At 34.8% G+C, this 27163-nt stretch overlaps 1 protein-coding gene across 2 annotated transcripts in view; it reads right to left on the bottom strand.

The window, feature by feature from the left end:
- Window positions 1-27163, bottom strand: part of LOC145691779 (uncharacterized) — a 123982-nt gene that overhangs the window by 25276 nt on the left and 71543 nt on the right. The window contains exon 2 of one of the 2 annotated variants that reach the window (XM_081767091.1): window positions 15214-16146. The exons of the other annotated variant lie outside the window; for it this stretch is intronic. Coding sequence (XP_081623217.1) covers window positions 15271-16146 — 876 coding nt within the window. The 3' untranslated portion in view covers window positions 15214-15270. Of the gene's footprint in view, window positions 1-15213; window positions 16147-27163 lie in introns of those variants that run through there. 2 annotated transcript variants of the gene reach the window in all.

A 27163-nucleotide genomic window follows, 5' to 3' on the forward strand; every position in this document is an offset into this window, starting at 1 on the left:
GTGTATAACACTCCATCCAGCTTACATGATCTTTCCATTCGTTTTGATCTTTGCACTAATTCAACTGCAACATAGACAATTCAAGCTATACTCTGAACATAGTCAACATGTTTTCAAGTAGCAAATTTACAATATACTTTCTGTGGTTGATAATATTGATTGGCCTTCATATTGAGTTATATTTAACTAATGATTATCATAGTAATTGTACATCACGAATGAACTATGGTTTTCTTTTTCTCGTGATAGTTTATATTCATGACTGCTTGACGAGTACTTGTGTAATATTTTCATTTATAGATTAATTTTAATTGCTTTAAAGCATAAGGTGGGAATGCGATATGCATAGATGGATTACAAATTTAATAATTGCTGGCACGACTGTTGAGATTTATAGTAATTATATTTAATCAAAGCTAAGAATTAACTGCTATAATTTAGTTTACCTAAATATAATGGATTAACTGCTTCAAATAATATTGTTATAATGAGATATGCATATGACCCAATATTTATCTAATTACATACTATATGTTTAGTATATATATACATATGTATGAATATTGATAAATATAATACTATTTCAATTTATATTTTTTCCATATATATAACAATATTATTTCTCATGAACGTTGATATGTGTCTATCCAAATATGCAGATACTTTGGACCTGTTAATGGAAATGAACGAATGATAATTTTATTCCTTCTCAGCAATCTTCTTGAAAACCTCATTGTATTCTTTTGGAAAACATATTTTGACATCTGCTTTTATTAAATGTAATTGGTTTAAACGCAATGCTTACAATTGAAAATACACCTTAAATATATTTACTGCAATGTTTTTTTAACAGTGGATAAATTGGCTTAATGTAAGTCAAATCATCTGGGGAAGTTCGATCATAAATTAATAGAAAACTTATTTCTTCTGCTAATGCCAAATGTAGATGATAGCTTCACGACCATCATTCTTCACGGGTATGATCGACATAATTTCGTTTTAAATTAGTCTTCATGTGTTCACTATCAGTGTTCAAAGTTTATTTCTATCTCAAACAATCTTAAAGAAAACAGCAAACATATACACAATCAAATGAGAGTTTTGCTACGCCCACATCAACAAAGTCAATGTATTACAATTTTTATTATGAAATAAGAGGGTTTTGGGCAAAAGTCATGGCAACTATTTTTTTCTTGAAGATACCAGTCCGGTTGGAAAATGTGACATATACAGACGAAAGGACAATATGTTAACTACATGTGTGGACAACGAATAGCACTGAAATATCGTAACACACTAATTTATTACGGTAGTATACAGGGCAATATGGCCTTCACGGTCCAAAAGAATGACAACACAGTACGCATACAGTTGGCATGACAAAACGTAACCCTAAATACCCTCATAGTAGTCCCGTGCTACTTACACCAAACACTACCAACAATGTGGGAGGCACTGAATATCATCCGCCTCAGCATTTGGCGCACCATGTGTCAATCGGGTCATCTGTTCGTGCATAACATTAGCAATGTCCTCACGTGTTGCAAACCGCCTACCACGTAGTGGTTCCTTAATCTTTCGAATGAGATCATTACAGGGCGAACTTTCGGGAAAGTACGGTGGGTTCTCCAATTTTTCCCATCCCCAACGTCGCAGTAGCTGCCCTACACAGTCTGCTTTATGTGGTTTTGCACTGTCGTGCAGAATTATTGCACTGTCCACAAGATCCGGACGTTTCTCCCGAATGTCACGTCGTACCTGTCACACCAGGAAGTCCCTGTAGTACTGTGCGGTCACTGTTCTGCCATGTGGAAAAAAGTGGCAAACAATGACACCCCTGACGTCATACGCGACGATCACCATCAATTTGACTGGGAAAGGATTCTGATCGAATTTCTGTCTCCTTGGTGATCCAGCACGTCGCCACTCCGCGGACTGACGTTTCAGTTCTGGTTCGTATGCCCTGGCCCAAAGTTCATCGATGGTGATTATTCGTGACAAGAATTGATCGCCGTTCTGTTACCAGCGTGCAAGGTGGTCGGAGCATATTGCATAGCGCATCCACCTTTGAACTTTCGTCAGTGCATGCGGTACCCACCGCAATGTGATTTTGCGTAGTTGCAGCTCATTACGCAATATCCTGTGGACGGTGCGTTTCTCGATGTCACTTGCCTCCGCCAACTCCAGTAGTGTCCATCGTCTGTCTTCATCCAGGAACTGCTCGATGACGGCACGTGCTACGTCGGTCCGCACACTGACAGGTCGTCCCGAACGTTGCTCATCACAGGTTGACACACGTCGTTGCTGAAACATTCCTATCCACCGTGCTACTGTCCGGTATGGTAGGGCATTATTTCCAAGGCTTCCACTAATTCACTGTGACATTCCATCGCATTTCTCCCTCGGAGAACGGCTACTTTGATGTAAGCTCGCTGCTCAACACGGGTTACTTCCATCTCGCACGACATTCACCAGCTGACTGATTTCATAGCCCTCGCTATGCTACTACCAGCTATCGCAGAGCCATCTGTTGTTCTGCATACACACTATGCCTGCATAACTTTCACACAACACACATAAGTTTGTGATCTGCTCACATATCTGCAAGAAAAAATAGTTGCAGTGACTTTTGCCCCAACCCTCGTATTTCTGTATTATATTTTAAAAATGGGTATAAATATTCTTGAATACTTCGTTTTTAATGTTTAATGTTGGCTTATCTAGAAAACGTTGAATCAGAAACATTTCGAAATCTTACGTACAATCTCTTACAATGGATTTCCCTATATATACATGCTTGTAAGTATTCGGGAAAAATATTTGATCACTTTTGTGATACGTTAACATGCTTTAATGCGTAAAAAGAAATTAAAATACTTGAGTTAAAGTACATGAAGGAAAGCAAACAAGTGATTTTGTATATATCAATTCTATTGTTCTCAAGTTGAGAGTATTTATTATTGCTAGAAAACTAACAAAGAATAAGCATAATAGTTATTTTTGTTATAACTTTTATGCTTTAAACACCAGTTTCCTTGGAAATTCTTGGAACATACGTTCTATATTACTTTACTGAATCTGGTTTAAGTTATTTTCATCATAGAAAATTACATTAATACTAATCTTACGATCTTTGGTGCGACTTGGTACTTTTCAACTAATTTTAAATATTCATTGTGGAAAGTATTTATCAGAGTAGGAATAATGAAGTTGTATCTCTGTAAGTTCCCACAAAAAATCTTTGTGATGTAATTGTAATTTGTGCTTTTAATTTTCTATATTCACCCACTTAAGAGATGTGTGTAAATTTGACTGTTAATGGTTCTTATTCATTTCTCTATATACAATAGCACTTCTTATTTCGTATGAAACATTTTTGTATAATCAGAGTTCCGATTTTGAAGATATTTTAGATCACCTGAAAGTCTAAGAAGTAGTAACAATAAATTTTAAGTATATCTGACTTATTCATAGTTTCCGATATAGACCTTAGACGAATTAAGGAGTGTAAAATTATGACATTTATCACAGCTTAGTCTATTATGAAAAGTGACTAGAATAAGTCAAAGTTAACAACATGAAGTGTTGACTATGTCAAATGTTTTACAGTACTTTCTGATAAATTTAGTAATTAGCATACCACATGTATAAGGAACTAATATGTGATGTAACTGTACTTACCTTGTTTAACAAGCCTTTCCTCTCATTTTAAAAGTGTTAGTTCTTTCTGGACTTACCTTCTATTGGTTTTCCATTCATTTATAGTTTATGTTCATCAAATACTCAATATTGTATAACTATGTTAGTTTGTTACTCGGAAAGAATATCCATAACACATGCTTGGAAAACAAGGTTTAAAGAATTCAGAGATTATCATATTAATAGTTACTTAAACATAAGGTAAAAAGCTCTCATTTAAGAAAATCGAAATACTTCAATCCTGTATTCTTCATATTTAGAAAAAGAGAAGATGGATCAACTGCATTACAAAGGTAAATAATGGGTGACAATAGTCTTTTAAATTGTATTCCAACTGCAAAAAGAAGAAATATATATAAGAAAGCAAAAATGGCATTTTCATGGTGATCTGAAAGGCAGCAAAGAATAAATGAAAAAACAGTAAGTAAAAATTATGTTAGATACAAAACATGTAAGTATGATTAAGGATGAAATACTGTTTAAAATTCGACCGGGCTGTATTTATTTAATCTAAGAAGGTGATCTCAAAATTAAGCTGTATTTTGATTTTACAAAAAAGCATGTATTCTCAATAATGTTTACTTCATTTTGAAGCTTGTATATTTACCTATTTTTCTACATAATCGTAATTTCGTTAAATGCATTTTTGTAGGCGCTGAGGCAGTTTTGCATTCCTTTGTTATATCAGCTCGCCGCCATGTGTTTGAGGAAACGTTGATCATCTTTTACCTTGTCACTGTTACTGAAGCGCGTTCGGACCAAATGTTCTTTCAACTTAAGAAACAGGTGCCTTCACTGGTTTGCTCAACCTTCGTGTTCCTTTTCTTCGTCGTGAATTTCAGTACGACCAGCTGAAAACTCCCTACATCACTTGCGGACGTGGACGGCTTTTGCAAATTCATGTACGACTTGTCATACACTTTCGTAAATTGGTGCTAAATTTCAATCGGTTTAGTGCCTATTGCGTTCAGAAACCGAATAATTGTGGGAATTTTGCGCTTGGTTGTAGCGCCTAGTGGAAGTTTTATTACAAACGGCTGCCAGATCAAGAGTTAGTGTTCCAGCGAGGTGTGATCAGGTTTGTTGAGAAGCAGGGGATACAGAAAACAGAGTAGTGTTTCTTAGCGCTTTGGAACCCTTACTTTTGGGATTTCGTGTCTATAGATCCGAAAAGATAATTCATACTATTAGTGGTAGACTAAAATTGAAAAATTTTTAATAAATAATGATTTTCTTATTGCAGAATATCATATTATGTTTTCTGATAGAAAACTGTCTCAATTTATTCATCTTTTCGGTACTTATTTGCTCAAAGGCCGCGAACCTTAAGGAAAATTGACATACCTAAACGTGGATTTGGCTCGTGGTTTCAGTAGTATGTTTCTATATAATTCTAAAGTGACCTAAATATTGATTCTTAAAAGTTTCTCTTGTCTGATAAAAGAAACCATTCTGAAGTTAATAAATACATAGAGTATAGTAAAGTTTTAAACATCCATTAGTGGTATTTTTTGATAGCTATTACTGCTAAGTAGACGAGAAAATATAATAAAAAATTATATTTTGCAAACAATGACCATTGTTCTCTTAATATTTCTCGTTCTCCCTAAATATGTAAACTTCAAATATATTCAAAGGCTGCAACAACTAGATGTGTACAGACAGTCACCATATTTGATTTCACCAATTTGATACTCAAATGTAAATAGGTGTCTGTGGTAACTTATTTTTGAAAGCGTGACAAAGCAAATCTATACCAAGAAAAATTTCGAAGAATCTGATAAAATGAATTAAAAATCCATTTTATCCAGAATAATCCTGAAAACCTTTCATAAACGGGTCAGATCACCTAAATGTCGTCTCTACCAGTATATAACTTTGATACTTGAGACAGATAAAATTAATAAAAAGGGATAACAATTTTAAATGTAAGTCAATAAGCTAAAAGGTTGGATCGTCTGAGGTCTGAGTAATGCTGTATAATGTGCTGCAAGTTTCGCACGTCTCACTTTAAAATTCACTTCTACATACATCTATTATTATCTTTGCAGAGATTAATGAAATGTTTAATAAATGTATTTTTCTCTTATTATATCCTTTAGCATGATTGATCAGGGCTAAATATTTAATGCACGCATAGTATTATTTATAATTTGTTCTTGAGTTATCTTACGTGTTTCCCTTTTCCAATATATTACTAAAAGACAAACTTTTTGTGTATATAATAATAATGCTTCGGAAATATACATATGATAATATACGATTGCTTAATAGACAATGATAACAAGTTTGCGGAAATTTGTAACAAAATCTACTAATTTTCTATGGTGCAATTAATATAATTCACCGTTTGAATTAAAGACAAATTCTACACGAAATTAAATCTCTGCCTATATGTTGACCAACAATAGTAAAAATATCTTTGCTTTACGAACAGTAATCTTACCCCCTGAATGTTTTAACGTCTCGCAATGCATGAACAGTTCTTAACACAGCTCTTCTAAGAAACGCTACTGTAGAAGAATTGTACCTGTTGAACGTGATGGTGAAAGTAGGATACCATATCGTTCTATCCGGATTCAGTGATTTGTAAACACCCATTCCCTACATAATATTACTCCACTTCTCCAATCCCGGATAATATCATTCCTATTGAGATACAACAAACAGGTGTATTGTATGTGTTAGATACACATCTACTATAATGCCTTCTTAAATAAGAGCAGTAGAATGATTATTAATACTAAAGGCTTCTGCTTTCTGTAAGATCTAAAATGATCCTTCTAATCTATTATCTCTTCATCCTAGGACTGTGTAAGTAATCAGTTAGAGATGTTAAAATATGTCGAATTTAAGAAAGCAGTGAGTTGCGAATTGCATCGTCTTTCTCAATTTGGAATAGAATATCATATATGGAATATTATGACTAGATAAGGCTATAAGTCTAATTACAATTTGAACTAATGTGCATGACTTCTAGCTCTTAACAAAAAATGTTTTGAACCGCTGGCATCTCTTGTTTCGTTTACGGTAAGGCTACTGGATTGTGCATTTTTTGTGTGAATCACCTCATGTTAGCATAATATTACTATACAATCTGAAAGTTGAGGAGTTTTGTTAAAAATTGTCTCGAACTACGTTTCATAAAATCCTGTGCGTGTTATCTCTGGTTATATTTCCCGTGGGAGACCTCAAAAATTTAGAAGATGAAAGAACAATCCGTCTTCTTTAGCCTAAAAAGAATAAATCATTGCCTTTTGACATTAAACTAAAAAAAATATTTTTTGTTTCATATCATCCTGAATTACAATATTATGTTATGACTTTAAAATTTTATTAAATACTCTATAGTACCATAGTTCTTATAAACACGTTAGTTCTCATAAGAATCTAAGCATAATCGAGTACATTAAAGCTAACACTAAACACTTAAATTTCTACGAAAATATTTTTGTGTTCTACATAGGTTTACTATAATTTAGGGCATATATTTAGAAAGCAAACATCTTTATTAGTACTAAAATGGCGTTATCTACAAACATCAGTTATAATAAGTAAATTCTTAACACTTGTTACTTTTTGCCCTACATTTCTTTCTTTCAGCACTGTACATAAGACTGAACTGTTGAAATTTTTTTTAATATTCAGACTTTCCAGCCTATTTAAACCTCCTACTAGTAACAATATCTCTCTCTCCTTCTTTACGTGATAGTAAATAAAAGCTTCTTTTTAAAAAAGATATGTGCTATAGTTAATTGGTTATAAATTAAAATTTTGAAAGTTATGCTCAAATTCCTCGATTCTAATTTAGTATTTTTGCATTTCTTGGCCTTATATTGATGGACAAATATAAGAACAGATATATCATTTACGTAGAGATATAATCCATTTTTATAAATCGATTATACTAATGTAGAATCAATTTGCGGAAATTTAGGCTATCGCATTGAGATATCCTTCAGTTTATAATATAAACGAAGATTTTTATGATAAAAAGTTACAACTTTCGACAGTAAATATAAATTAGTTACACCTTCATATATGATACAGTAACACAACAGCCACTGTATATATGAAGTGTTAATGAATACTGTAGGCGAAACAAACATTGATTCTATTGTCAGGAGACCATGCTTTTACCAGTATTTACTTTAATGTCCATGTATAGTGTGCAAAATAAGTTGTCGCTCAGAATATTACAATGCAACTATGATATAAATCTTAATTGTTGCTTTCTTGTATTTAGTCTTCTTTTCTTTTCTATCAAATTAGGGGCATGGTGGCTAATTGGTAGAGCGCTTACCTCTGGTGCGTGGGGTCCCGAATTCGATCCCCAGGAAAGTAAATTTGTGGTGAACAACATCGTGTCCGTGTTTTTTTTCGAGAAGGTACTCTCGTTTCCTCCTACATTTTATCCCACCAATTCGTCCAATATCATTCACTTGCCTTAATTGTCTCCCTTAGAACAAGTATAATTGTGGGACGTTAAACTGAAAGATTTATATTGAATCGAATTCCTTTCGATTATTGCGTCAAATTGAATTAAATGAAGGAATTAAATGATATATTTCCTAGAATATGAATAAAAGTATTTGCCTGATCTTGAAGTTTCCGAATCTCTTAAGAACCAATGTTCAATGCACTGTTTAGGGTTCTAATAAAGGAAAATGGAAATGTTAAAAGTCATTAGAATAACTTTTTCATTCCTTGATAAATCGACCATATGTCAGATGTGATTCATTTTTTCTCACTCGAATCTTTTCGATTGTTAAATTTTTCTTTAAATTTCCTTTCCACCTTGTCCAATCCAGAACAAGCTACTGAATTCTACTTAACATGTCCTAATTTTGCAATCACGTAACTTGCTTTCTAGCTGTAAAACCGGTTTTTAAAAATCTGAAAAATACATTTAGTAGATCTTATAGGATGATAGAAAGAACATGTTATGGAGCAGGAATAAGTTGTATAGCCTTCAATACCTTCTTTTCGTAAATGGAAAAGTACAAAAAAGAATTTTTAAGAGTCTGTAATGAAATATATTGGAACAGTGGCGAAAACATTTCTTAAAGACGATAATGATACCGTTGCATGAGAAATCAAAGAAAAGTGTAAGCGCTATTAGTCTCATATCGTATGCAACATCAATTATGCTTCACATACTGAAACAAAGACTTATGGAACTACAAATAAGGAAGTTGAGAAGAAATAGTTTAGAGTTAGGAGAAGTAAGAGCACAAAATATACTATTAATATATTAACATTAATAACTGTAAGATCAACAGGAAAAAGCAAACAAGTTGTTCTGTTTATTGGTTTTAAAAGGTTTATGGTCGTGTGAGCTGTTAATTGTTGATGAAAGTTATACAAAAGTTTGGATTGGAATGGTAGAATGAGAATGGTAGAGAATTTACATGTGAACTGAAAGTAACGGTTAGAACAGGGGAATTAATCGCAAACGAGCGTAATTGGGAAGGAAATTCGAGAGGGATATACCAACTTTTTAAATATTTTTCCAGAACAGTTAGTAAAGTGAATTTGTATAACAGGGATGATATTTTGGGAGGAGAGAGAGAGAGAGAGAGAGAGAGAGAGAGAGAGAAGGGTTAAATATAGTCGATTTGAAAAGTTATTGTAGAATCTAAAGCGGAGGCTTATAAAATATTGGAAATCTTGAGGGAATACGGGATGAAATTGCAAAGAATATGGGACCAAAATGTTAGACACAAAAATAATTGATAGAAAGTAGTCTGTATCAAATGTGGAAGTATAGGAGAGAAAGCATTGCAGGTGATTACTTTTTGATATCTAAGTTATAGTATTATTACTGAAGGCAGAAAGCGAGAACGTTAAGTAAAAGTAATTATAAGAATAGCGAAATAGGCATCTAGGAAGAAGGAAAACTATTTTATGATTCTTTCAATAAAAAATAAGGAAAGGTTCATAAAATATTCAGTGTGAAATAATGTACTTAATGGGCCAGAAACAAGGACACTATGTGAAAACAGCAAAAGAATATCGAAGGCCTTTTAGATGTGGACAAAGAGAACAATGGTTAGAATTACCTGTGTAAAACGTAAAACACCCAAACACGAAGTGTTATGATTAATAAGGGAGCAGAGAATATTATCAGATATTCTTTAAAAGAGTCAGAGAAATTGGTTACAACATTGACTGAGAAGAAACTATCCTGGGAAATGTTATGGAAACTATAATGGAGGAAACAGAAGGAGAAACGAAAAAGGCTATAAACAATAGTAAAGCAGAACAATAGTATGTCGAAACGAAAACGTTAGATGAGAACTATGGTCCATGAAGACTTAAGTTTTCGTAAGTGGTCTGCCAATAATAGCAGAATATCTATGAAGATATTTTAAGATTTGACCTGTTCCAATTATAGCTGTTAATCGTGAGAAATTCGATTAACCCATTAATGACCCATCAAACATATCACAAAAATGTATAATTTATTGAAAACCTGAAAACATTCAAATACAGATAAACTTTCGATGATAAAGTTAATAACTTAGTTCACACTGTAAATAGTATTTGTAATGCTGTTAGTAATGTAATATTACTAATTCGGTAGAAACATTTTGTCAGTTTATTACATGTTCAGACTACCTACATAACGGGCATAGCGGTGGATAAAAATCGTTCGTACAATCCGTGTTGTGAACAAGAAATATATTGTTCAAGAACTTGACCCACAATTGACAAAATACATATCTTAATATATATACTTACTTGTGCAATTATTAGTTACTTCCAGCAGTTTCTTTATCTACCGTACTTTTATTTTGTTTGTGTCGTGTTGAATGCAACAAGATCCTAGTAGATATCCATTTAATCTCGTTTTGTGTAAATTCCACAACTTTCAGCTTAAAATCTGAGTAATTTTATACTCTAAAATTTTTACTTCGTTATACAGATCGTTTCAGGTTTAAAGTATCGAGTTCGATTGCCAGAAAACAAAACGAGCCAACTTGCGCTACAAGATATTGCGAGTAGTTCGACAGTGTTGTGTGTTAACTTATTGGAGGACAACTGTTGTGTGTGTGAGAGAGAGGCCATATGACTCAAAAGCTATGGCTGTTTTGGAGAATTACATACTAGTATATGCCCCTTCCGACATGTTTAAATGTATAAGTACATTTCTTGGATGCATAGTTAATACTTCACTTCATTTGTGACTGGTGACAGTTTTGCTACGAAAATCTTAATTTTGGATCAAAGGATCTTAATAAGGGTTCATAATATTTTCCTACAGTAAATTACTGACTATTATGAGCAGTACTTATAGTATACCCCGAAGTTTTCTTTTTTCTGTGCACATAAAATGAGCTCCGCAGAACTTTGATATGACAAAAACATTTTCGTTTACATATAACATTGTTCTATTATACGAAAGCAGATATATTCAATAGTTAAGCATAATAAAAAATTAGAAAAATTGGAGGAGAAGAGTTATTTGATTACCATAAACAAGTTTTGACTTAAAGAGTGTGACTGCCTTTGCCTGCATAGGAAGAACACTACTATCTTCAAATAGGCTCGTGACTGAAATATAAATAAAACACAATGTGTCAGATCAAGTGTTTCATTCTAAATTTTTCTTTAAGTTGTGATTGGACAGTAATCTGTTGGTAAAGTATACAATGTAATAATATGACAGAAAAACATAAATTGAACCTTTTAACAAAATAAAAAATCAACGAGCATCTGGAAGCAGGTGAGACAGAACGAAGGCTCCGAAGGCCTGCGTGTGATGCAGTGTTATTTTCAGGATTTAACGATGATTTCTAATGACAAGAAATTTTGTTGTAAGTCAATACAAGTGTTCTAAGATTAACATGATGGAAATCTGACCTTGACTGCACTACAAAACCAGATGATCTCTAGGAGGTAACTCACCTCAAAACTTGCAATATTTCAGGTGTAAAGAGTTTCACAGAAAACTATCTACCAGAGATTTAGGGGACTTGGTTTATCTGCCAAACATGAACCGTTTGATCTAAGGCAGCGAACGATCCGTTTACAAAGCAGTCAGCACCATAAAAATTGCGTCTCAAAAGAAAAGAAGAACATGTACTGGAGATTTAGGACAAATGTTTTATATGCCACGCATAAACCGTTTGATCTGATACACCGAATGACCAGTTACAACGCAGTCAACACGATCGAAGTTGAATCTTAAAAGAAGAACATGCTCTTCCCATACAAGGACAATTTAGTTTGCAAAACAATTACTGTTAAACGTTCGTCTCGAGAGAACATGGAATACGATTTAATCCTAGGAACATTATGGAAAGAGATGAGTTTATTGATGGTGAAATACGATACTCGTATTGGGAGGCATCAAGCACAATTGACGCATGGAACTGTACGTCTTTGCTAACCCTACTGTTACCACTCGAAAGTAGAGATATAAGGTACTTCAACAATACATTCGACTTTCCAGCAGTGCAATCGATTCAAATTTTGTCTTCATGGACGATTATTCGAGTAGGAATCGAGTTAATCTGCTGGGTTAATTCATTGAATGCTAAACCATACACCGCATGAGCTAGTCACTGATGTCTTCACATATGCGTTCCGTATAACATGCCTAGATTCATTTGGGAGGTGAGTTGTACCCCGTCAACATTCACCAAGAACAATTACAGGGCTGAATAATGTTTTTCGTGAGGAATGGAATCAGTTGCTTGCAGAATTCTTGAACCAGCTCGTGAAGAACACAGCACATCGTCGGGAGACGTGTGTGGTCGTTAAGGATACCCATATCATACATTAACATCATTTTTGTTGAGGAACTGAACTTTAAATAATATTCCTCTCTTTTGTGTGCGTGTTTGTGTGTGTGTGTGTGTATCTTCCCGATGAAAGTGATTAATGATAATAAGTCTACAGATTACCAAATAATCTTGTCATTAATTTACAACATTTTGTCCAATTCTGTTATTTCATAAAGAAAATATTCTCTCATATCTTATTTTGATTAATTATTGAATACTATTGTATTGTGTTAAATTAAGCTTAAAATCATATTACCAATCCTTAATCGTTTCATATCTCCTGTGACCTCTTTAATTTGGGATTTTTCTCTTGAAATGCTTAAGATTAGACTACGTTACGCTATGTAAATAATGGTACCTAATTATCATATACAACATTAAATATGTTAGTAAACCAACCTACTAATAATTGTAACTCTTTAATATCCATAATTGTATGTCAATAGAAAATGTCACAAACAACTATGTTAGTCTAGTATATTTTTAAGAAATTAATTGGAAAACATAAAATACTATTTCTATAAATACTATAGTTAGCATAATGTCAATGTAAAATTACGCTTAGTTTTGTTTCTTCATGTATATCAAATTGTGTGGTGTTTAACTAAACCGTCTGATTTTTTTCTTTTCAAAATTTACCGAAGCCACAGCATGTGTTTAGATTCGTAGAATCATGGTAAGCTGATAACCCAGTTCTTTCCCAAGTTTTTTATATACTAACACAAATGTAAGTTTAGAAATAAATTGTGGTGTCGTATAAGACATCTTCAAAATCTTCAACAAGGGAAACTTCCATCAGCAATGTTATTGCAATAAATAACGTGAGACACTAAATAACCATTGATATCATTTCTGAGTAGGTACCATATTAGGAAAACAATTTTTTACTTTATTGTACTTTGCTTGTATGCTTTGATATTTATACGAAATTAGTGTTATTGTAATGTATACGTTTTTGCTTTGTCATATATTGAAAGTATAAAAGACGCATTTCGGGAGAGAGTATTAATGTTACGTTAGATTTCGTTTCTTCCATTAAGTTGAATGGTTATTTAATAGACCTAATATTTTCTCCTCTATATTATTGCTGGACTGAAATTATTCCGATATCAAGCAGAGGTCAGAATATTCTAATAGAATATTCTATGGTATTCCACTAAAAGAAAATTTGTCACACTGTTTTCACATAGGGGTATTACTTATATATGAAAATCTCCGAAGAGTACTTTCCTTACCTTCCTCAGTATTCATCTTAAATGCAAAAGCATTGGTAGAAAACACTGTGATATATTGTGCAAAAGAATACGTTACCCTCAGACATCTAATTATATAGCGGTCTTACCGAAATGCTGATAATAACTGATATGATTCTACTTACACATAGTGAGAAAAACGCGTTAGTACATTCCCAAGCTATTCATATATAACTTTTTATTAACTGTACCCAAAACTGTAGTAGTAAAAATAATGGAAACATTCATGTATCGCAATCTTAATTTTAGTACATTAATTGAATTAGTTACATTGAACATTGACATACCACTGCAGCTTTGTTTGGCGATAATGTTGTGTGCGAAGTCGTATAATAAGGCTCATATGTGCATACATCATATGTCAGTGGTGCAAAATAAAAAGCCTCTCAGATTTCAGCGAAAATTGTGGATGCACAATGAGTAGGCCTAAAAGCAAATGTAATCGCGACTCGTAGTGTGTTAAGTGCATCGAGAATAACAGTGTCGAAGGTGAGTTACGGAATATAGAACCCCTAGGGAAAAGGAACTTTGGTGAAAGAGTTTACCGAACATTGAAGAAAATTATCATAAAGGGTAATATGGCACAATTGAGTGCACAACGCAATTAACATCTGGAAAGATATGTCTCTAAGACGTCAGCCTGACTAGAGCTCATAACAATATGCGGTTAAACATGGCTTTGCCGCAAAGTCATTTTAATCCCTTGGCCATATTATTCTCCAAAACAAATTGCTGTCAATGATAAGGTGGAAAGTTTAAGTGACTACGCACTTTCTATCGCACAGATGTTTCTCAATAATGTTAACAGTCTTCCCATTTGAAATTGTGTCAATACACACAAATATTGAGTCTTATTTTGGAGAATATCAAGATGAACTTCAACATCTTGTTTGGCCTACTCAATGCACCAATTAAGAACACTGTTGAACACCTCTAGCAAGTTTTAGCTGCAAATACGACTCAGATTTCTACCTTCGCAATCTCTGATGTATATTAAATTGCATGAAGGATGCACCACTGTTACTCAGGAAACATTTTAGTATGCTGCAATTCCGTAACAAATACTAGCTGTGCTACAGACTAAAGTGGTTCAGCATCATTTTAATAAAGTAAACTGCATTCTGTTAAGATGTTTCCATTATTTTATATATACAGTGAATGCGTTAATAAGAGTACTTTGTATTGTACCCTGTAGTGCTAATATACTATTACAAACATATTTGACCAACATCGCCTTTGCTTTGGTGATTTGTAGTATTTATTGTGAAATAAGATAAAGATATGTCAACTATCTTTGCAAACATAGATTACTAAATGGCGTGATGGTGCATAGTTTCTAAATACAAGTTCTATAAGCCCAACAAAATTTAGTAAGAAAATAGTATGTTGATGAAGATTGAATAATAATTACTAGATTGTTTTCGAATCATCATGAATTTAATACCAATTTTTTTGAACAATTATTATAATTCTTTAACAAGACACAATAAATTCTTAATAAAGCATAGACTTTACTAATAATAAGCCTATTCAAGCTGCGCCAAAATCTCTCTATTTATTTCATCTGAAATTCTATTGAAGTAATCATTTATACCTCCAAGTGTCACATAGAATGGATTAACTCCCAATTGCACCCTCAGATTACGCACAGTGTCAGTATGCTTTCGCAATATATCCTTGACTCTATTCAGGAGTCCCTTGAAATCTCGTGAATCCGAGAACGCTTGGCTATCAAGCTTGTCACGCAAATTCTCCAAATAACTTGTAATATTGTCAAGTTTGGATAAATCAGCTACACTTGTCCCTCCTTCTTGCATCTTCCTCGACTTTCTGACCATTTCATCAGCTTTACGAGAAAGTCCACGCAACTGGTTTGTATAATCGTCCACTGCAGTTTCCCATTGGCTAAAGTATGGGTTATTATTGCCGAAAAAATTGCTAAAATGATTTTCAAAGTTACCAAAGACAGTGCCAAAGATGTCTTGCATTTGCTTAGCATTTGATTCCATTATATTTCTGATATTCGATTCTACTTGCTGTTGAATTGATTCTGAAATCTTTCTAGTGTTGGACAAGATTGAGTCGTGAACAGATTTAAAATGTTTTGGTATATTACCTAATATTTCATTGGCATAATTTTCCCAGTGCCCGAAGTCCACAGAAAGATCCGGGTTGATGGATTGGAGAATTTTCTTCAGTTCTGGGCTTGAGTCTGAGATAGACGTCTGCAAGAATGTAGTTGAGTTATTTATTTTGGACATGATAGCCACAGCGACCTTTTCTGGTATATTTCCTGTTTTTTTGAACACTGTAGTTGTCTTCCCAATCACTTCCCCTACCGCGTTTTTAATATCCTCTTCCGTGACGAAATACGTAGGTGTTGGGTTAGGAAGAGATTGTGCCTGTAACAATGAAAAATGCAAAAATTAAATAAACAAAAATGTGCTTCCGTACAATACATAGCAAGTCCGAAGAAAGAAAACACGTTAACGTACAAAAAACAAAACAAAACACAAAAATGCATTATATCATAATCAAAATTTGCGAAAAATATTTGTAAAAAAGGTAAAAGTTGTCGAGTAACCCAATAACTTTATTTAAAAAATTGAGGAATTATATAAGTTAGTAATATATATTTGTATGTGCTTTTAAAAAATAGTTCAGTTGATTTCAACCCACGGACAGTTATACCACTGTTCAGCACGATGTAAATTTATATTACAAGCAGTTTCTAATACATTCCTCATTTCAGCATGATCGGTAAAGACTTGTTCGGGAAGGACTTGAAATGTATATTTAGGCAATAATTGAAAATCGAAATGTGTAAATGAGCAATGCGCAAAATACAGTTTATTTATTTATATATTTATAAGAATAGTTTTAGATACAACATGTCGGCAATTGTGCACTGAAACACGTAACAAATGGAAAGCAAAACAATAAAAATCATGCACAACAGAAATGCAAAATAATAATAATACTCACAATACATTAACAAATATTTACTCGTAACATTTAACAACTTAAATTCACACACTGCACATTGAAAAATTCTTTCAGGGGTAAAAACATCTATGATAGTTGGAAATCTATTAAATTCACTCGGAAGCCTGTACGTAAGCGACTTTTGGGATATTCCAAGTCTAGGTTTCGGAACATAGAAAAGACTCCTCGTCCGTGTTGTACTAATGGATACTCTGAAATTAAGTGTAGGAAGTAAAGAATGAGAATTTAATTTTCCATTTACTATTTTATGCAGAAACAAAATATCTTTTGGGGGGGGGGACGATGAGTGCTGTTTGATGCTATATTGAATGTTTTCATGACAGTTTCCTTACTGGACCAACGTAACTCTGGAACTCTATGACGAACAATGGCAAAAAGGAAATTAAAAACAGAGTCTGGCTGCATTTGATAGATTAGACACATTTTCTACATTGAATTACGTATGTATTCAATAGTAGAGTGCTTACTTCGAATACAAACGGTACCTAGTTAAATTACAGGCCATGAGTGGAGTGAGGAAGCCTGGGAGGTGGAGAGGGATTCTTCCGTTTCATTTCATTACTTTTATGGTTGTCATCAGTTTTGTTTAACTTATATGTAGGAAAATGGTTAGTGGGGCCAGGAGAGTCTTCTGAACACTTCATCTCCCCCAAGTAAGGTGAACTCGGTAGCTCTCCCTCTAAAAAAATGTTTTTATCGGTCTAAATTTTCTGGCTATGGGCCTACCTAATTTTAAGAGCTATATTAGATATTTAACTCAATTTGAGTTGCTCATGGAGAATGCCGGTAATGAATGCTAGAATGCAAAAAAAGGAATTGAGGAAATGTTCGAATTTAAAGAAAAAAATTGTAGACCTTCGTTAACTCTGCCGCAACCTCCAGACATTTATGGCAGCCAGGCACAAGTTTCTGTATGTCATCAGTGTAAAACTGTGCTGCCTGAGTGTAGCCAGTCCAGAACTGATGTCTTCAGCACTTTACTGTCGTTAAACGTTTTGATGCAAACCATTTTTAACGAGAACTAAATGAAAGAAATAACTGGACAAGGTTGAGGCTGTGAGAGGGATGAGTGAATAGTTTCCATCGAAATCTCTGAATTTACTAAACAGTACGAGCAGCTGTGCGTGGACGGGTGTTGTCACGGATCAGAAGAATTCCAGGGCATAGCATTATTCTTCGCCAACTTTGGATGGCACATCACGGATTATTCAATGTTTGGCAATACATATCTATTGTATTTGTTCGTCCTGGTTCCAAGAATTCTACAAGAATCACAACCCTTTTGGCCACAAAACACAGTTGCCATGATTTTCTATACTGATAGTTTTTGATTGAGTTACTTCGTTTTAGGAAAATCACAGTGCCGCCATTGTATTGACTACTGCTTTGAATACCCAGTTACGTATTATATCCAGGTTTCATCCCCCGTCACTATGTGAGAAAAGAGGTCAACCTCATCCAGCACTCAGTGAGACAAAAAAAAATCTCATGCAGTTGTTGTTCCTTGCTCTTTGAGAGCATCTGTCAGCATTTTTGATACCTGCCATGCACACAGTTTTCAGTGCCGCATTTAGATTTGATGGGGCCCTGAGCTATTGAAAGTAATGGGGCCCTTTATATATATATCTAGCTTTCTTTATCAGCGACAAAATGTCGCCATTTTTAGGAGTTGAATATATGCTATATGGTAATTTAGGAACCTAATAGATATCTAAATACTTTTATACATCATATATGTATTATATTCACTTACATATTGATCAATTTACAACATTTACAAGACATTGCAAAATTCTTTAGAAACAAAATACAGACTCATAATCTAGTCTCTGGAAGCTTGTTATAATATGAAATGACAAGAGGTGTCAATATATTACGCAAACTGCTAATAATTATACAGGGCAAATCAAAATGATGAACCCGATATCAGAAATTTATTCTGTGAAACAGTGACGACATCAGCTTTAATTTCTTAGGAAGGCATAAGGGCACATACATTTTTGGGGGGAGGCTATTTTTCATAGCAAAAATTATAGTTTTATTATGTTTGACTTACATTACAGCACATGTATTTTGCTGCTGTTCTTAAATTATATAATTATAAATTAAACTTATTTCAAGTAAAATTTGTAACTAACAAATAAGTACCGTCTGCACATGAAATAATATTTTTCAATGCAACTTTTGATAGCCTAAACATAAATTGAATGATTTTTGCGTATGGTACAAGTAACACATTCCTCTATATCATACGTGGTAATAACTTACTGTATCATATCTATATCTCTATCTATCTATCTATCTATCTATCTATCTATCTATATATCTATATCTATATCTATATATCTATCTATCTATCTATATATATATATATATATATATATATATATATATATATATATATATATGCACCTGGAGCACTGTACAAGGAAGTGTATTGAACCTCGGGGGAAGTATGTAGAACAAAACTTCATCATTTCACGTGAACTCCAAGGTTGGGCTACGAAATTTTCAGAGGTTCATCGTCAATATGGTACAGGTACATGTCACGTCAGTGCTTTGAAGCAAAATAGCTAAGGAAGCACTGGCACATACGAATTAGCCCTACTAACTAAAGATTAGTACTCTGACAATACATATTATTAAGAGCTAATCAATTTAATTCCATACATTTATTATTATCATTTGCAGTAAGGGAAAGCACAACTCTTTTATTTCCGCCAAAAATTAAGCGCTGGTACTCGAAAATTAAGCTGATATAAGCCTATTTTATAATATGAAATGCGGAGAATAATGTTCCAGAAAAAAGTATGACACCGTTAAATAAAACAAAATGCTTAAATAAAAACTTCAAACCTACATAAATACACACGAGTTATTTAATGTATATGATACAATTAATGGTTTGTTTCTAATCGAAGTTGATCCAATGCGAAAAAAAAACAAGTCGACCAACTCTACTATTGTTGTTTGCTAGGCACAATGAAAGTTCTGTTTTCAGTTGAATTGGACATAAAATGTTGCCTGTTCTCACTGTTGGAAATTAAAAATCCATAAGAAAGAACTGTAAAATTTAACAGAAAAAGCGCTAAATTAGAAAACAAAAGTATACATGCATATCCAGGCGCTCCAAAAAGAAAGCTTGAGCACTAATCAACCATAGTAAATGCATGGAAAGTACAGAGGTTGTTCAGCCTACGTTTGGCCGATTTCGTTCCTTCCCCCTCCCGGGTAGAATGGACTCACCCGACCTGGCTCGTGGCGTCCTGCAGTGTTGTGCAGTGGCTTTCTAGGAACGGAGTTGTTTTTTTCCGCGCAGACGACAATAACGCACAAAACAGGACCATCGTTGTGAGTGTTGTGTTAAATTTGTTTCCAACTGTGTGGGTTTCAGCTCTGTGACCAAAATGCCGCCCAATCTAAGCCGGATTTGGGAAGGCTATGTTGCGGCTTTTTATGACGCCCACTTTAGTGTTTCTGTCATTAAATAACAGTGCAAGAAGAATGGTTGCAACATCAGTTTAAGTGGAATAAAAATGTTATTAAAAAGTACAAGGGCAACGAAGCTCCACCATTTGGATCACCAACGAAGTTACCTAGCAAGCGGGGATGCACCAAGACCACCTCCACCATGCAGAGGAAATTTCGCAAATTGGAAATGCAAGAAAATCCGCCAATACATAGGTGTATGACTAATCGTCTTGACGTGTCTTTGGGGACTGTGAGCCGGACGTTACACCATCAACTCAAGCTGGAAAAAGTTATAAAAGCTCGCGGCCATCTTGTCACGGATGCCCACCAAAAGGAACGAAAGTTTAACGCCAAGAAGCTATACGAACGGCATCTGGCAAAACAAAGGTGGTACGGATGTACGTGGTAACGCTCGATGAAGCTTGGATTTACCTTTCCGACTGCGGCAAACCGAGAGCCATCATGTACCGAGAGAAAGGCGCCAAGAGCTTCAGAAGGTGGGTCCGTGTCTGTAAAGAATCCTTCACAAAAGGGTTCATGGTCGTTACTGGCTACTGTTATCGAGGTAAACTGAAGATTCGTAGGTGACGAAGAACTGCAAAATAAATTCGCAGTATTTTCAGGAGCAGATCATGCGGCCGATCTACGAGCATGAGATTCCAACAATGTACGGAAATGACGTCAATCTGGTGCGCATTCACATGGACAAGGCCTCATCACATACCGCACGATCGTCCCTCGCATTCTACAGGGAGATGGAGGAGGCAAGTGGTATACAGGTGACACCTTTCAACGAGGTGCTTGTTAAATCTCCAGATGCAAGTCCTATGGACTATTGTCGATTTAGATTGCTGAAACGGGCTTTGGGAAAACGGCGTGTGACAACTGTGGAAGGACTTTGGAAAGCTGTGCAAAGGGAATGGGACAAGATCCCCCTCCCAGTTCTTCAGAGAAACCTATTACAATGGAAATTACGCTATCAGTCTATTGTTAGGAGCCAAGGGAAACACATCCAGCACTTACGGACCTGGCGCCATAGATTCTTCTAAATTTTTAGGTAAGTTGAAATTGGCCAAAAGTAGACTGAACAACCTCTGTACAATTTGACAATGAGATTGGTTATGATGCTGATATAAAATACTTTATTTTAAGATTGTAGGAGTCTGGTGAGCAGTCTGGGTGGCAGTCAGGGGGGCAGGAGTAGCCACCAGGTAGCCACCGCTCGCCCCCTTGCCCCCTCTGGCTTCGTTACTGCTGTGAAATCTAATAAACGTATGTTATCGTGAGACATCCACTTCGAAAGGGTAACTTGCAAAGTTTAGTTTCCACCCATTGTTTCCACTTTCTACCGCTATGAGTCAGCAGCGAGCAGCTAAGGAAAATGACGTTGAATGGAAGGCAGATATCTTTCTGGTCCTTCATTATCGTGTAAACAAATCTGTGATTAGTGTACACATGACTTTACTCCATGTGATTTCTTCATGTGGGGTTTTGTAAAGGATCACGTTTCCGTACCATCACTTCCAACAACATTGAATGACCTCCGTGCCCGCATCATAACAGCTATTCCTGATATTGACCGCAACATGCTGGTAAAGGTATGGCAGGAGATAGATTATCGGCTTGATGTGTGCCGAGTTACGCGAGGTGCTCTCATAGATAATTTGTGAATATGTTCCAAGAAAACTTTGACAGCTTACCTTTCTTAAACACATGTTTCATAATAACATATGTTTGTTACATTTCACGAAACAAATTTCTGAAATCGGGTCCATTATTTTGACTTTCCCTGTATATAGCATTATTAATATGACATTATGTTATAACGTACACGCAATACACTTGTTGTTAATTTATACTATTATATCAATATCCAAATCAATATCCCAATCAATATCAATATATCAATATCAATAGTCCAAACTGTTCACTTGGACAGCAGACATTTATAGAGCCGCAAATGTATGCCAAATCTATAAATAGTTGTGAAGCGAAAACAGATTCGTGAGTCATAGTAACGGTACCGTATGTAAAATAATATTGTCTAGTCCACTGCGTTTCCATTTCTCTATTACCTTTGTCTATTTTGAAGATATTACATAAAACCTGTAAAATTAACTGTAGTTTAGTTTCGTCCCAATTAAGCCCCTTGCAAATTTTCTCTGTTTCCTTCTGTGTCAACTATGATCAGAGCTCCACTCCATGTTTGTATACGTGGAGGTCGTAACATTTCTAATTTCAAGTTATTTCTATTCAGGTTTTTTGGTAAACTTTCAAAAGTTTCCAGAGATCCAATGTAGATAAGTACAGTCTGAATATCACACAGGGTTTAGTAAGTATTGCCTGAAGCTCAACTCCACTTTTAACCAATCGTGTGAGTTTTTTCAGGTCAAGTTATTAGAGTAACTCAGACCAAAATGGAACGCAACTCCCGGAGATTACACGAATTGTAGTACGACTCAAATTCGCTAAAAATCAATAAAATATCGTTGAAAAACATCACTGTTAGACTAAAATGATTATAAGAACTATAAATATTATACGTAGCTTCTTTTTACTGCGATGTGAAAAGATTTAGGTACTTTATCTTGCTATCTAGTAACTAGTGCCGATAGGCCTAACACATCCAGGCTGCTGCATATTAACTTACACAAGATAAATTCACTTGTGAAGTTCTGAACACAATACATAAAACACAGTGCACTCTTAATATATAAAAACGAACGAATCAGGTAACTAACACTAATGATTCATACTCCTCTTATTTCCATTAGTGAACCATTATTGACTCTGAAAAGGAGTGATAACGATAGTAACTCTAAATATTATGAAAATACTTCTTGACACTACTTCCAATACGTACAGCGAAATATCTATAATTTAGCGATATAAAAAGTATCGCCGCTTAAGGATGCAATTTCTTCATGTTTTACTATTATTTCGACAGTTTGTCGTTTCACATCTTCTTCTTAATGAATTCACTGTTACCAGCCCTGATTTCTTGTATTCCAAAGAGTACGAGAAAGGGCAGGACTGGAGTTCTATCAGCATGCAAGTACAAGGTACCATAACACTTATACCGTGAAGTCTTATTAAAGTAGCTAAATGTAATGTCTGGGAAACAAGGTCCCCATTACTAGCAAAACTCTGAAACAAGGGAACCGTTAAAAGCGGAGCTGGGAAACAGGTGCCCCATTACATGCAGGACTGGGAAACAGGTGTCTCATTACATGTAGGGCTGGGAAACGAAGCCCTATTATGAGTGCTATCGGAGACCCCATTATAAGCGAAGATGGGAAACGGAGCCCCCATTTAAGCAGGGCTCTGAAGCAGGGGCTTCATAATAAACGGAGCTAGGAAACAGGGACCCCATTTCAAGCAGGTCTGGGGAACGAGGGTCCCATTATAAGCGAGGCTGGGTAACATAGGCCCTATTACAAGCAGGGTTGGGGAACAGGGCCCTATTATAAGCAAAGCCCTAAGCTATAGCTTGTTTAGCTTATACGTAAATCCGGCACTGGGGCTTCTAAGTGGGGATAAAGCTGGGGATGAAACACACATAGTCACATGTCATATGAAACGAGAAGGGGACAAGTGAATTATTGGAAGAGATTATCTTCAATAACATCATCGTTAAATGTTCTTATTAACAGATGGAATACGAAATTATAAACAATTCTTAGGAACATTTATTCGAATCAATTCTGTATGATCATGACATGCCTTGAATTTAAGATATTACGCGTTTAATATATTTGTAATAGGCATGATTACGAAATAATTTCGTTATTTATAAATGTAGTCAAGTATACAGCAGTGGTGTTAGAGGTACTGTTTAAACGTTAAATTTTTCGAAAGTTCAACAGTTTTTCAAAAAAAAACAAAAATAACGTGTTGAATCTTATCATATTCGTATAAGAATAATCGTGTACATACGTACTTTAAGTCATTTTGAGTTGGATATATAACATTATTTAACATTATATTATATATTAAACCATTCAGATTCCTTCTAACTTAATTGTTCTATATGGAAAAAGGACCTTGAACAATAAAGAAAATTTCTGAAAGGCATTAACATTAATCCGTCCACATTTTAGGTTTGCCTTCTCTGTATAATTTTAATACTTTATATATAGTTTCTCCAGTATTTGACCGAATTACTTTGTCTGGCAATTTTTCTGGTGCGTCCATTTTCCTTTCCAAGTCATTTCAACAGTGGTTTACAATCATAAAACAAAACGAGAAATATATTATATAAGAATAATACAAATCAGTAGACATAGTATCCTGCCAAAAATACCTTTTGAATCAAACACGAGAGTAATTTTAAGCCAGAAGTTAAAATATTTAATATTGTAATGTCTCAACTATGTGACACTAATAAATAAACAAGCGGACTACACTCTACCGGCCATCACATGATTCCGAAAATATAAGACGTTATCTACAACGGCACCAGTGCCGAGATTCAACGAGAAACCTCAAAGATCCCTCGAGGAACAGCGAACACCTAAGCATTAATCTGCTCTAGGATTGACTATACCTACTTCTTCCACTCTGTTTGGCTGCATAAGACCATGTAGCATCCATACCTAACTAAAACCTGCTCTGATCGGATGCACTGGGCCATGGAGTATTCCTACCTTCTTGATTGGGTTGGGCCAAGAATATCCTATCCAGCTGCATTGGGCTGGAGCCCCCTATCTAATTAACTGTTCTGGTCGGCTGCACTGGGCCGTGGTGCATCCCTAAAAAAATCTCTCCACAGCCACTCCTTAGAAGATAGCCTACAGGAATAAGGGATACTATAGTGTCTCCAGAGATTTTTGTATTAAATGTTAATATTCTTAATGGATTTATAAATAAAAGTAAAAGGATAGAACCCAAGGATCTTGCGTACATTAACTCTTCCAACCCTGGCAACAACGGGAATCATGGGGACCCGAAAAGAAGAACATTTTACCAATATGTTTACAGGACGTAGCATTTGATTTAGTATTTCAGTTTATAATCAGAATCAATTAGCAATGCTAAAATATGGACAACTAAAGGAAAAACTTGTGGCCTTAAGTTACTCTTCCATCCATATCTTATTTCTTTCTTCTAATAGTAACAAAGTATAAAAAGCATGCCGAAGCAATCTACACCGTTATTCCTTTGCAGTTTCTGCATAATCGTTATGGCTTAGAAGCACTGTCCAAGAAAATACCAAACGATAACCTTATATTATTAATTTTCAATCTGATGAGTTATCTTGTGACTCTGGATAAAAAATACATCAATGTCGTTAACAGAGACAGACTTGCAGGTTACTATTCAAACCAATGAAGAAGAAAATCAAGAAAGACAATAAACAACAAAATACCTTTAGATCGGATAAAAACTTCAGGAAAGATTAAAACACGCACAGCTAAATCTTCCAATATTCATCTTTTCGACATAATCTTTTCCAGTTTGGCAGAATCTTAGAACACTGATGTACATAATTTACTTTATAAATTCAGAAATGTCTTTATATATTCTCCAGAAGATATAGAATCTTTTAGAGGATACAATAAGATACGAATCGACAAGACAGACACGTTCCCCACTAATTCCTTTCACGAAGTGATTGAGATAACGAAAGAGGTAGGTTGTGGGAAACACATCGGAGATCACTATATATATGAAGAAGGGATTCATACTGCAACTCTGGAGAAAGTGCTGTCCTTTGAGCAATGTGTGAGCTCTGTACTTTTGTGCAACATGAAGGCTCAATATCTGTTGACAATTTCTGCATACTTAAAACACGGTTGCAGTGCATTTCATTGAGTTCAGTACTATAACTATATTTAGTGATACTTTCGCCTCGACGAAGAAAGACAAAATGGATCATCCTACCATAGACCTCCATATGAGCAACAATACATTCTTTGGGCTTTGGAAACTGTTCTTAGCGTTGATCACTGTTTAACTAGTGTCTGACAGTTTGCGATTATCGTATCAGATTCTTGTTTTTACCTGAAGTGACAATCCGATGCAGGAAACTTTCCCAGTTACTCCGTACAACGAGAAAACTGCATATTTTCAGAGGGCAATCTTTGTTGACCAATATCAAGTCATGTGGCACATATGACCCCAATTTTTTCACCTTACCATTACACGGAGTAGCAAAACAACAGTGATAGGATGTATGTCTAATTAGTCTGCAATAACACGAATACATTTCCGAGAGTCTGCTTTCACAGTGGTGTTGAGGCCCTTATCCGAACATGATGTTGGTCCTTCCCACGGGTTTCATTTTGCAATGCTGTATCACCGAAACGAAATTTGACAAACCAATGACGAATAGTATGTTCATTAGCAATTATTGGTCTAAATGCACTGTTGATGTTCTTTGCAACTTGTTATTAATACTTAGAATGTTCTACGTAGTTTAAAGTCATATAGAAAAAATATTGATAAATGTGTGTTCTCGATGGTACACTTTCATTCTACTCTGTTAAACAACATTCTGTTTGCTGATTGTCTGGATATCCCAGCCTGTTTGTGTTGCTGAGCTGAGTTTCCAATCAAATATCAAATAAGTCATTTCATTTGCACCACCCTAATAGTAATTACATACATAAATAACATGTGAATTTTGTGAACTCAATACTCTTGGGAATCTCAATCGACTGCCAAAAAAAAAAACTCATCTTGATATCTTACCGTTTTGATTCTGATACCTGTCCACAGGCAGGCAGACGGACAGACGGATTTGCCGTTCTATCAAACTTCGCATTGCATACTTTGGAAGTGTAATAAAGGATGTTATCATTTACGTGTGGTCATTGCATTGCCTTTACAATTTATGTGTGTGTATGTATAATACATTTTGATTCCAGAAACTTTTGATAAATTTTAGTTTAGGATGACCCGTATAGGAGGAACCCAGGCGAGAAAGTACAGAAGTAATGT

This window comes from Thermobia domestica, chromosome 8 (genome assembly GCF_964235325.1).
Source record: "Thermobia domestica chromosome 8, izTheDome1.hap1.1, whole genome shotgun sequence".
Taxonomy (NCBI): Eukaryota; Metazoa; Arthropoda; class Insecta; order Zygentoma; family Lepismatidae; genus Thermobia; species Thermobia domestica.